The sequence below is a fragment of the Lissotriton helveticus genome, chromosome 2_1 (assembly GCF_964261635.1).
Source record: "Lissotriton helveticus chromosome 2_1, aLisHel1.1, whole genome shotgun sequence".
NCBI classification, from domain to species: domain Eukaryota; kingdom Metazoa; phylum Chordata; class Amphibia; order Caudata; family Salamandridae; genus Lissotriton; species Lissotriton helveticus.
The window spans coordinates 1,972,947,454-1,972,961,247 of record NC_136059.1 but is presented as its reverse complement, the minus strand read 5'-3'; the positions used below and the strand labels follow the sequence as shown (position 1 = coordinate 1,972,961,247).

The window sequence follows — 13,794 nt, the reverse complement described above, 5'->3', positions numbered from 1 at the left end:
CTAGGGAGTCCGTATCTAGGGAAAAATTCACGAACCAACTGTTTGGCAGTGGTCGCGGCTGTGTAATCTGGGACTGGATATGCTTCTGTCCACCTGGACAAAGCGCATACTACTACAAGGACATACTTGAAACCTCGACATCGCTCCATCTGAATATAATCCATCTGGAGGACCTCAAAAGGGTGGTCAGGGGGCTGGAAACCACCTTGTTCCACCGGGACACTTTTACCTGGATTGAACTGACAACATATCATACAGGTACGGACTTTCTGCTTGGCTGCAGCTCGTAAATGCTTGTTGAACCAAATGTTCTGGATACTGTCTAACATAGCTTTTTCTCCTAAATGTGCTGGACTATGTGCGGTATTGATAATGACTTGAACCATAGAATCGGGGAGAAACCATGTGGCTCTACCCTTCGTTAACCATCCTTGATCTGTCTGGACCCCTCCTTGTACAGACCATTTCTTGATTTCATCGGGAGTAGCATGTAACTGGATATCTATGACATCTTGTGTAGGGTCCTTAACTGTCATGCATGTAATCAGATCTGGAGTATGTGTTTGATTAACTGGAATGTCTGGAGTCTGTGCTGTAAGCTTGGCTGTGCGGTCTGCTAGATCATTACCTTGGGAAATAATGTCAGTAACTTTCGTATGTGCTTTGCACTTCATGATAGCAATAGATGTCGGTAAATGTATGGCATCTAACAGGGCTTGAATAAGGAGACCATGCTGAATCTTGGTTCCATGAGAAGTCATAAAACCTCTCTCCTGCCAGAGCACTCCGAAGTCGTGTACAACTCCGAATGCGTAACGTGAATCTGTGTAGACATTAACCTTCAGGTTCTTGGCATGTATACAGGCTTGTGTCAGAGCAACTAGCTCTGCTGCTTGAGCGGACAGAGTATCAATACGGTGTGTTTCAATAACTTCAGTGTCAGTAGTCACTGCATACGCGGCGACTAGTTCTCCTGTACTAGTTCTCATACATGAACCATCCACATAAAGTGTCAGGTCAGGATCTAGTAACGGAATGTCTGTCAGGTCTTGTCTGGGCTTTGTCGTAATGTTAACTACTTCCACACAATCATGTGGGTCTGGATTTGAATTGACTGATGGTAACAGTGTAGCAGGATTCAGGACGTTGCAGCGTCTAATTTCTATGTGTGGCTGGAACAGTGTCAGTTCATAACCTGTTAAACGTGCAATTGTCAAGTGCTGAGTCTGTGTTCGGTTTAAAAGAACTTCTACTGAATGTGGAACTTGTACTGTCAGGGAATGTCCTAAAACTATGGAATCACTTTGTCTGATAGCTAGTGCTGTGGCTGCAACTGACTTGAGGCACGCAGGCAACGCCTGGGCGACTGGATCTAATGTGCTCGAAAAATAAGCACAGGGCTTGTATTGACCTGCTTGATCTTGTGTGAGAACAGATAATGCTGTACCTTCGCGTTCTGTAACGAAAAGTGTAAAAGGCTTACTGTAGTTCGGTGTAGCTAGAACTGGAGCTTGACATAGGGCTTTCTTTAACTCGTTGAAACTAAGTGTATGTTCAGATGTCCAAGGGAGGACAGTCGATACGGCTGCCTCCTGTGTCGTTAACTGTATCAATGGCTTGGCTAGAAATGCATACTGGGGAATCCATTGTCTACAATAGGAAGTAAGGCCGATAAAGGCACGTACCTCCTTCTGGGTTCTGGGCTGGGGAAGACTCGCTATTAACTGGATACGGTCGGGTGTCAACTGCCTACCCCTCTTGGACAGCAAGTGTCCTAAGTATACCACTTGCTGGACACAGAATTGAAGCTTCGAAGGTGACACCTTGTGCCCCATCTCGGCTAGGAAATACAAAACTGTAAGTGATGCTCGCTCGCAAGCACGTTCAGAACGGGCTGTGATCAGTAGATCATCGACATACTGGAGCAGGGCAGTGTCAGTTGGCATGTGAATGTTGTCTAGTTGTCTCTTGAGTGCTTGACTGTAAATACTAGGGCTTTCTGTGAAACCTTGAGGAGCGCGTGTAAACATATAGCTCCTTCCGTTTAAACAAAATCCGAAAAGAAACTGGCTGTCTGGATGAATTGGAACACTAAAAAATGCATTCTTGAGGTCAATAACAGTGAAAAACATGGCTTCGGAATCAATGGCAGTTAACAGAGAAGAAATGTCTGGAACAACTGGGTACTGAGGAATAATACATTTATTAAGCTCTCGTAAATCAATCACTAATCGATATACTGGGGGTGCATTCGGATCAGTACGTTTCATGACTGGAATGATCGGAGAATTGCATACATTGGAGTCAGTTTCTACAACTACCCCTTGAGCCATGAGCTCGTCAATAATTTTGGATAAGGCTGCTACAGCCTCAGGTGGCAATCTGTACTGTCTGATTCGGGGTAACACTACACCTGGTTTGAGAGTCACACGATAGGGTGTGATTTGCATGTAACCTACATCAGTTGGACCTTGCGCCCATAACTGCTGCGGAACATTAGACAATCTTGAATCAAAATCTCGTAATACATAGTGACCCTTAAAGTCACGTAGGAACAGACGTATTCCCTCTGGGGAACAACAAATAATTGCACCTAATTCTTTCAATGTCTTAATACCCAATAGATTTTCTGGACATGACTTAGTAAGTAACAGATCAGTAGTACGGGACAATGGACCTACTTCTAGAGTAACTGGCTGAGATATTTCATTAACTATGGGTTTTCCTGAAAATCCAAGGGAAACATTTCTTGAGCCTGAGAGCGGAGCCCCTGGAACTTCGGCATGACTAATTGTGGTCCTACTTGCCCCTGTATCGATCAGAAATTTTCTGTCTTTCCCTAATACTTGACTATGAACATAGGGACCTTCTTGGTCTACAGGTATCTCGATGAGAGGCAAGCCTACCTCCCTCTCTAGGCTGTTTCATGAATATGACTGGTACTCTGGATACTCAGACTGTGCATACTGGTACATCTGCGATGTAACGTGCTGTGTTGCAGCAATAGGCTGCGGTACTGTAACTGTCTGTGGTGCATTCTGTGACTGAGGAGCCTGTGAAACTTGTTCTTGTCTAGGCGGACGTGGTCTTTCTTTAGTCTTACCAGTAGCTATGTTGTGCTTCAGAACTGCACACTCGTTTATAAAATGACCTGGCTGTTTACAATAATTGCAGTTCCCTTTAACGGGAGCTGCAGGATGACTGGCTTGATTCGGACCCCTCTTCTGACTGTCTTGGGGAATAGATTGTGCAACTAGCACTTTCATTTTCGTGTCTTTCATACGTTTTCTCTCGTGTTCTTGCTCTTCTCTAATTCTATTCTGGTGATACTGGAGCATCTGGAGCATCTGGGACGGAGTATTTGCTTGCCAGGTGCTTTCGACTTTCAAAACTCGGTTTTTAATTTGTGGACTTGAATTCTCGACCAATTTGGTAACGAAAAGATGAGGGTATGACTCACTACTTGTCTTGAGACCACTGTTAATACTGAAACATTTCTCGAATCTAGAATAAAAATCACTAATATCTTCTTCTTGTTTCTGTTTGCAGGCTGAGATTGCATCCCAGTCTTCTTTCCTAGTTGTCAATAATCTGGGTAAAACTTGAATCAATAATTCTGGTAATTCTTTACATTTATCTCCAAGACCGGTACCTGGTACTCGTGCCTTGTCTTCAGCTTCTAGAGCTGTCCAATCGATCTTTTTCTCTCCCACCTCCCATTCTTTTTCCTTTAACTTTTCATACACCCCTGCGGGTAGCAGAACCTTTAACATTTTAATGATATCTGGGTAGGTGTATTCTCCCATACGGAGCATGTCTTTTAATTCTCGATGGAACCCTGCTGGATCTTTGTCATGACAGGGAATTAATTTCTTCATCTCGAGGAGTTCCATCTTTGATATCGGAGTGTATACAAACACTCGTTGCATGTCGCCACCCGCCCCTTGGACTGGGTGGACTTCTCGTAACGGATTCTGTCTGTCTATGTAAAACGGTTTACTTTCTGGGGGTGAGACATGAACAAAATGCGGGTTCAGGAACGTTCTATACTTGTGGCGCTGTTCTAGAATGACACTAATTAAATCGGTACCTAGACCTCTCCATCTATACTGGAGTAACTCGTTCAGGATATCATGTAACGGACCTGGATCAGAATGTTGACCCTCATACAGGGTAATGAGGTGCTGGATCATATACATACCCACCAGTCGTTGCTCGGCTGGGGGCAGTTTCAGAAACATTTGTGCCACTATTTCGTCTGGAAAAGTGGTAGAATCAGTAATCCATCGGACTGCTGATCGGGCTAGTTCTTGTTCGTGCATAGTACTTAGTTCGCTATAACCGACTCGTGATTTCAGAATGTGATCGGTAGCTTGAAATACTTGTTCTAGAGAGCGCGGCTCTCGTGCTGGATGATGAAAAATAGACTTAGGTTCTGGACGTAAATGGCGATCTGGAAATCTGGATTTTCCTACATACGCTATTCTGACGGGATTCTCGTCTTCCTCTTCAGGATCAGAGGCACTTTCTTTCTCGCTTACTTGTGCTGCTTTACGCTGTTCGTGTAACTTTATTATTTCTTTACGAATTTTCTTGTACATACTTTCCATGGCACTAATGGTCTTGTGCTTACCCTCGGCTATATTATCACTCCACCTTGTTAGGATTCTCATGTCGGCGGGATCTTTAGTCGGGTAATCTTGTTCTCTTATTAGACAATTGATCAGGAACTTTAATATCATGAGCTGAATCTCGGCTTTCCTTTGGGACATAATCTCGCCAATACTTTCTGGATCATCCCCTGTACGGATGAAACGATATATTCTGTCTAGATCTTCTTTCATATTCGGCAAGGTGACTAGATACTCGGTCACTCTTCTTACACGCAAGGAATATAAAACCATAGTGTTTTCGCCTGGAACTGGATCATAACTACATTCGTTAAGGGCTTGCCTGATTTCTGCGACAGACTTATTACTCTTGGGAGTACGCTGTGATGCTTGAGCATGTAATTCGAGTGCTGATAAACGCTTGTGTGGCGGCGGGGTTTGAGGAGGACCTCCTCCTGCGGCCCCTAGACTAGAATCGTCAACTGACATTCTTCGTGCTTGCAGGGTCGGTAATTGTAACGTGGGCTGAACTTGTATGGCGGGCTGACCCGGGGGTACCGTAACAGGTACTCCGGTGCCTGGAAGAGCGGGAAGTGCCTGATTTACAGGGACAGGTGGAGCGCGAACTGGATTTGCATATTCTGGGACTGTGTCATCCAAATAGGACGAAATGAAAATATCAGCTGCGGTCGGTTTGTGACGTAGCTTGGTCGGAACTAATGGTGGCGGGAAATTACTGGATGCCTCCGGGGTCGCTTTTGGCACACCTTCGGCAAGAAGAGGATACATACCCTTAATAAGGGCATGCCTCTGTCTGTCTGACTGTTCGGCTTTGACTTGTTCACCTATCTCGATTAATTCTCTTTCTTGGGCTCGTTCTTGGGATTCTCTACTTAACTCTGACTTTCTGACTTCCTTTTCCGTTCTTCTATGCGCTTCCTTACGCCATAACTCGATGGCATCTTTCTGTGACTGTCTGGCTTTCTTTTTCCATAATGCTTCTTCTACTCGCATGATACATTCGGCATCCCATGTACCCGATACGGGCCATCTATACTTTTCTTCTAACTGTTTGGTATACTCTACCCATAAATCTAAATACAATATGGCGCTTATGCCATGTTTCTGATACATAAAGTGACCTGGACTGTCCCTTGGCGGAACAGGAACTGCTGCTTCCAGCAGACCCTTTCTAGTTTTTAACTGACGTAACTTTGAAAAGAGCGGCATTCTAAACTTAAATCGGAACACAATACAATACACGAAAAACAATAACAATTGGGAAAACAATTCAGGCATACCACGACATTGAAAATACATTAAACAACATCATAAATAACAGTTCGAACAGAATACTACCTGAAAAATACTGAAAACAGAAACAGAACAGAATTCTCGAGAACGGAACAGACTAGAGTTACTGGATGCACTGCTGTAACAGTACGGAACATACCGGTCCCATAAAGGAACACATCAAGACCCGTATCCACCTAGGTGAACACTTCGTTTGCGGGCTTGGGTACCACCAACCCACGGACCAGAGTCAATTTAGACTGACCCTGTCTAGACACTACCCCAGCAATGGTACTCACCGGGCAGCACGGAACGGAAAGCCTCGGACGGGACTGGACTACGACGACGAACTTCGGACTTCGGACTTCAGTTACGGGTGGACCTCCGGATACCTCGGACCTTGGACTCTCGGCTTGGGCTCTGGTCGGGACTCGCCGCGTTCCTCCACCGTCTCGTTCGGATGCTGGACCGCCTCCTCCGTCTCCTCCGTGGGCCTGAGGGATACTTGAAGCAGAAATATCTGCACTTGGCCAGAAGAGTTCCGTCACGACTGCAGGGGGTCAGGGGGTCGGCGTGGCTTCACCGACGCGTGGGGAAAGGGCAAGTCCCTGTTCGGGCGCCATTATGTGGTAAATAAATAAATAATACCCTATTTTTGAGTGCATGAATGAATAAATAACAGATAGCTCAATAAATAAGAGTCAAGATTCGAGGTAGTAGGAGTTTTGCAGGTTTATTACAGCATAAGGACAGGATCAGGACAACCTGCATAGGATGAGCAGAACGACAGGGCCCAGCAGGACAACTGGGACCCAGTAGGGGAAAAAGATGCCCAGCAGCTGCTGGGGCTTGGTCTGGGATGAGCGCGCTAAAATTCAATAACATAACATTGATATATATATACATAGCGCAAACACATAGCATTACATTGCAGTAGGCGTAACAGTGGGTGGAGTAGAAGGCGTGACGTGTAACAGTCGCGAGAGATAACAGTAATAAGAGGTGTAACTGGGAGTTTACTTAGACATGTGATGTAGAACGTAACAGAATATGTCATGAATGGGCGGACACATAGGAGGGGGCTACCTAAGGAGCCGGGACCTCTAACCTAATGGTGCGCGAAAACTGGCAATGACGTGTTACTAGGAGAAGTTGGGGCTACGAACTCTGTGCTAGGAGCAGAGACTAGAGTCTGGAGGGTCGGAGCGACATGTACCTAAACCCTATCTGGTATCTAATGTTTAGGGAACATGTTGATATAAACTAGAAGTCATGAGGGGAAAAGCTAACCTGATTCTAAGACTGGACCATGCATTATTCTACATGTAGTACGTGAAGAATATTAAATGACCATTAAATACAGTATTTCTCTAATGTGGAGCCGAGAAGGCTAGACAATGACGGAAACTATTGGTGCAGTTCAGTAGCTTAGGAATGCAGAAGAGGAGGACTGAACTGATAGCAGGAACTTATAACATACTTTTGGCAGACTCAGAGGCAGAGCCGGGCTGCACCGGGCACTGCTAGGCAGGAAGTAAGTGAAGGGTCGAGGATACAGGTGGGGGCTGTATCGCTCCTCAGCGAGGCTTTTCAGGAGACAGGAGCTGAATCTGTGGTCCGGGCCCTTTTGAGGCCTAGAAACGGGGATTTTATAATTGAATAACGTGCACACTGAGAAACGTGGCAACATTACTTACATAGGCCTGATATTCGTAGTATTCACGAGGACTGGAAAATAGCATACCAGAGGTGGACACAACTGTAATTGCGTCTTTAATCAGAAATGGGGAATAACATATGCATATTGGTCATGCATACATAACATATGATGGATGAGGCGTAGGGACACAGAACATGGCAAAATGTACTTTTCCACAGTGCGAGTAGATCTAGGTTGACCCTGATGGCTTGAAGGAGGCTTTTAGTGAAAGTCAACACGTCATCTCCCACTGAGCCCGTCGGGACCCCTCCTTATTTAAATATTATTGCATCTTCTGCACTTCTCAGCATCTTGGTGCTTCGTTTGTAGGTATGCTGCCTGTTCTTCCTGCCTTTGGACCCATTGTCGAAGCATTTCCTGGTCCTCGGTCCGCGCGTCTGTGTGTTAAAGGTCATCGGAAACAGGCTTGAAATCAGAACGCAGGAGACTATTTTCTGAACATATTTCTGCGAGGAAATGCTCTTGGTACGCCTGGATGACTGGTGTTTTTGTGGAGTGGAGGGCATGTGTGAGTGAGTCTTCGGCTTTGTGCGGACCGTCTCCTGTACGGTTCGACATGTGAACGACGGAGCCCATTTTTTAATGCTTGCCTTTGACCAATGTGCAAGTGGTGCAGTGAGGGCCCCCATGTGGTGGCCAACTGCCAATGGGAGCAAGTTCAGGGCACAGAACCCACCGTGTCTGCTGGGAGCACTTTTACTCCAGTGCAGTGTACCCCGGGATGGCCCTGGAGAACTCAGTCTGGCAACACCGTCCTGTAAGTGGTTTCTTAAGCAATATGGTCGCTCATCTCCAATACCTCCTCCACCCCAATGAGTGGGTACTGTGGAGGGATGATGCCTGTATCGAGGTGTGGGACTTCTGGTGACTTTGTGCGGGTGTTGATATAGAACTAACAGATCTATGCCACTATCCCAGGGGGGCCTTTCTCCAGTAGTTCCCCACAAGGCAGTGAGGGAGGGATCACAGTGCGCCCCGGAGTCCGTTGAGTTTATTTGACTTAGGCCTACGATAGTGATGTCCCCACTGGGCTGGGCGGTGTCTCATCAGTCTAGTGTCAGGTGCCATCTTTCCTGCTGGCATCTTTCCCCTCCTGTGGCTTTGTGTGGTCTTGACTGTTCAGAGGCTTTTGAGGAGTCGCTGCCCCCACTTCAGGGCTTATCGAGCTGGCAACGATGTCCAGGGGAAGGGCACTGCCCAGCTTCTCCAGCCAGGCCTGTCCACGTCTCGTCGCCCCAACAGTGTACAGCCATTCGCTGTCAGTAAGAGCCCGCTTGAGACCCACTGCTACCTCCGATAAGTAGTTGGAGCACCGCTGATGGTATGGGTGGGCCCTTACAGTGCTGGATCTGTCTTGGGGAGGCCCAGTCCGTACTCATGCTCTGGGGATTTCGCCACTCTGCTCTTCTCTTCCGTAACCTCAATAGGAAAGCAAGAGAGCGGTCTCACGGGTAGTCTCTGATTTAAAGTTATCCAGCAGTTTAAGACGATTTCAGGGGACACATGGCCTGTCCGCTTGTCTCCCCATGACCGCCAGGCTAGGTCCCTCATCGTTTCAATATGGTGGCCTTGGTCAGTAGAGGAGTGCTTCTCTCCGATGTGTACTCTTGCTGTCGACCCAACAACTGGCCATTTCACCTGTCCAGAGCACCAGGAATGCCTCCTCCGAATTCTGCCTTCTTATGTTTAAGGCCTCTAGTATAAAGGTGCTATACACAGGTCTTCAGCCGAAGAGGTACGGAGCTCTAGAAATCTACATCAGACTCCATTCTCGACTTGACTATGACCCTTCAGATCCCATTTTAAATATGGGTTCTTCATTTCCCCTCTCTCTGCATTCTGTCTTAGTGTCTGTTGACCAGGAATCTCCTGGTAATAGCTCCTTATCCTCCCAGTCCTTGCTGCCACTCCAAGGTGTGCACATGCAAATAGAGATGCACAGCCACGCTCCTGATGGTTCAGTAGAGGCAGGATACAGGTAAGCATTCATTGTTGATAAGTCCAGGCCGCATGTTCCACAGAGTCCCTTTTTCTAATCCTCTCCCAACTGTTTATTCACGTTTCCGAAGTTCTTCCTTCCACCCCATTGTTTCTCCTCTCTATAGAAAACAATGGAGTCATGGCTTAGGCTATGGGGATACTGTTCCTTTCACATCAAGATAATCGTATACATTTTAGCTTCTGCATTGAGCTAAAAAATTGATTCATATGATTCAGAGAAAAAATCGATTTCCTTGATTTATTGAAGACAATAATCTTAAATTCCTTGTATGTCGCGTTGCTACCTTGCCAAATCACAGCAACAGCTCATAATGGTGAAACTCAGTGGTGAAGAGAAATTCCAAATTCACTTCAACCAGAATAGCATTCTGTCCTGTAGCTTTTAATGTAGGGTCTTGGTTTATTAAATCTTGAACTTCCTTTAGTGCAGATGTCAAGCTCTCTGTTTACTCTGTAGTATTCGTTGGCAATCAAATGCATCCTAAGAAGGATACGTGTGCCAGAAATCACACAAGACATATACAGATATGTATACTAATAAACCAAGCAGCACAACCTATTCTGGCACCAGTCACGAAACTAGTACTAGTTTAACATACTTAGGTGCAGTCCTCTCACTGCAAATTACAAATAGTGGCGCACCGTTTTTTCCTCAAACCTTTAAGCCTGATATTTAGTGTATTTTTCTATGTCTATCATTTTAGAGGGATGTATATTTGTGAGTGCTTAATCCTTACCTAATTTGAAATATTTATATCCCCTGACTCCTTGGCATACGTATGTTATTTAGTGAAACTGATAGGAATTATTGTCTGTAACTAGTTTACAGTAGGTACATTCATCATTTGAATATTTTGTTTGCCAAACATGATCCTTGAGTTCTGCTCAACCACTGTGGTGCGGTAGTGCATCCTTGCAGATAGAGGTAACTGTGTCTCTTGTTCTTTTAACACATGGTACCTAATGAACACACCTCAAAAGGCAAATGAAAAAATGTTGCTTTTGAATTGTAGTTTGTTTAAGTTTTAATCATTAATTATTTGTTTGCAGGAGTGTCATTGTAGCACCGAAGAAATCAGCAGTTAATCCACCTCCTGCTACTGTAAGTGTGACTCAGCATGCTGTCAGTGTGGTTTCATCCGTTGACACGCCACAGCCCCCAGATATAGATGGAGAATCTTCTAGTAAGTAACTGTAAAATACTTTTTGCTTCAAAGAAATCTGTACATATTTATAAGCGAGAGTGCTAGTGAGTGATCCATTTTCTGTAACCAGAACTGTTAATATTGACAATTTGCTGGACATAAAGAAAACTCTGAAAATACGTTTTTTCAGTTAATGTTGAAATCTATCAGAAGAAAGGCCCTGTTGAAGAAGCTTGACCAATTTAGCAAAGGTAGAAACATTGAGATCTTTAAGAAAACTACAGAAATTATCTGAGAGACTACTAGATAGCGATTCCTTACCTTAGAGTAATCCCCAGGCATCAGACTAGATTTGGAAGTTTTTCGTGAGCAATACACTGCACACCAGTGGTGGCGTCATTCGACTCCGTGTGGCCTCGTTGATGTTGAAAGTGACGTGCGGGGTCCTATGTAGACGCCACCCCAGTGTTCTGACATTAGGCTCTTTTCACATTTTTCCACTCTAGGAGTGCGGAGCCACGAAGAACACTTACCACTGGGGTGGAAAACTATGGCCCTGAAAGGGAAACAGCCTTGTCCATAATAATCTGTTCCCAGAGTGGGTCGAATTGGTGGGTCGGTAAGGAGTCTGCTGCAAGATAGTCTCTGCCAGATAAGGTGTTAACGAAAGTAAGGAACTTGCTTATCTGATAGAGACTTTTAGCCAAAGCTAAACCTCCCTGGAGGTGGGTCTGCAAAATAATTTCACACTTAAAAGTCCTGCAGGACCAAACAAGCAAAGTTAAAGGTGGTTGGTGGATTCACTGGATTTTTCCTGTGAGGCAGGAGGCGATCTATTGGAGGGTGTTTCCCTGGAACCCGATGTGAAGTCTCTTGATAATGGTGCGGTCGGATACCGTATTGAACGCTGCTGAGAAGTCGTGGAGGATCAGGGCTGCTGTTTCTCCCCGGTCAAGGAGGGTTCTGAAATTTGAACTTCTGAGGTCCGTGGGTCTGACAAAGGTTTAGACATAACTCCAATGTAAGCCTGTTCTTGCTGCAAATATATGATCTTGTCTATTAAGTACTGAAATGACAGATTACGGAGTTCTGCCCATTTGGCAGCTAACTAAAGCTGTGATTGTAGATAGCACAGTGCTCATTGAAGTCACAAAAAATGTCACCTTATTCAGACACATGACATTCAAAGTGTGCCAATGTTACTGCCATGCTGCTAGTTCTCATTTTTTTCTGTAAGCAAATTCATCCTCAATCGGGCTGAGGAGCAGGGTTTTCAGTTTTGTCTGATACTACACAGGAGGCCAAATTGCCCACTTTTATATTGCCTTCCCCATCCAGAAGTACATGTCTGGCACCATTTTGGGAAGGTTCGGGTTCTAGCATAGTGCCAATTAGAAATCATGGGAACCGCGTAATTTGCATTCCAATACCACTTGCTGCTCTGAGAGGAATCACTTGACATTTCCTTTGCAGGAGGGATCATCTGCCGAAACCAGGAGGTACTGTTTCACTTTCTAGGCTCTCCCACTATGACGTACTCCAGTACTAGAAACTCTCTCTCCTCCTTGGAAGGTCTCCTCATGCCTTCTGAGCCATTCAGCATTTTATCCTTGCTCAGAAGCAAGCCCCAAGCTAAACTGCCTGCGGTCCTGTGGGTCATTAACTTTGAGAACGCAAGAGAGACCACTCACTGTAGACTGCCAGTAGAAAGCTCCGACTTCAATCATGTGAGGCAGCAGCAATCTGTCAGGGATTTGTTACTAGATTTCTACTTGTTGCACTGGAAATGGCTACTTCGAAGAGGTCAGTTGCCAACAGACTTTATATGTTATATGTGTTTGTACTGTCGTGTGAGTCTCATTATCACTGGTTTTAGCATTTTAGAGGCATTGTTTTGGTATTGTCACCACCACAACCACTGAATCACCACTGATTTTTAAGTCAATATGGACCTACAGGTCGTGTATTTTTTTTTTAACCTTTTCCTTACTTTTCGTACCCATGCAGGATTGTTGATATTTAACACAGACCAATTAGGTGCTGTATATTTGTTTTTGTATTTTCATTACTGCTGTTATGTTCATAGTAACACGGGAGTGGGAGCATCATTTCTCCTTTAATTTCCTGGCGAAAAGCCTTGGGGTAGGGTTTGAAACTAGTTGACCTACCAGGGAAACAATAGGTATTCACGCCTGGAGTCTTTCCTGCGTGTCCCCAGGTTTTAGTATACCACTTTAGGGGTAAGAAATAGTTGTTTTGGTCCCACTCATTTGTTATTTTAAACCTTTTTTCCGCACTTCAAATAAAACCCACTTTATCTTCACTTTTAAGTGTTTAGGTGTATAGGGACACCCTTATTTTTCAATCAAGTGCTCCCGCGTATTCGTTGGTAGCAGCACGCCCCTGTCCGTAGAGGGCAGGGAGGGAACCTATGATGAAGCATGCCACCAAGGGGAAACCCGGGTGGGTGAGGGTTATTTGAAAGAACTTTTTTTTTCTTTCTCTCAAGTTACTGCAAGGGGTGCTTTCTTCCTTTTCTGGTTCGGAAGGGACCCTTTTTGGTTATTTTCATAGTTATGGACTTAGAAATGGAATGGACAGTGTATATTTTTTCTGCATGATAGAGTGGTACAAAATTATAAATACAAGCTTTCGAATTTCCGCCTGAAGTCTGTAATATCAGCTTGACAGCCAGGCGTCCTTCCACTAAATCGGTATAAGCCTGTAGATGGAACAAGTTTGTGGCATTGTGCACAGCAAAGGCTGTGGATCCCCTTTCTGCCCCTCATTCGGAGGGCCTCTTGTATATACTTTCTTTGGCCCAGTAGGGCTCTGCTCTGGGCGCTCGACTATCTTTTGGCTATCTCTGCCTTCCTTCTGCTTTCCGATCAGCCTTCTTTGTTCAGGTCCCCTGTTGTAAATAGATTCTTTAAGGGCATTACTCATCTCTTTCCTCCATCTCCTTTCACAATTCCCCCGTGGGGACTTGAATCTTGTTCTTACTTATCATGTGTTCTCCCTTTGA

At 45.1% G+C, this 13,794-nt stretch overlaps 1 protein-coding gene across 2 annotated transcripts in view; it reads left to right on the top strand.

Annotated features, from left to right (window-relative positions):
- LRBA (LPS responsive beige-like anchor protein) overlaps window positions 1-13,794 on the top strand; it is a 2,244,423-nt gene that overhangs the window by 664,384 nt on the left and 1,566,245 nt on the right. For both annotated transcript variants that reach the window (XM_078676915.1, XM_078676916.1), the window contains exon 31: window positions 10,675-10,808. In XM_078676915.1, coding sequence (XP_078533041.1) covers window positions 10,675-10,808 — 134 coding nt within the window. The remainder of the gene's footprint in view (window positions 1-10,674; window positions 10,809-13,794) is intronic.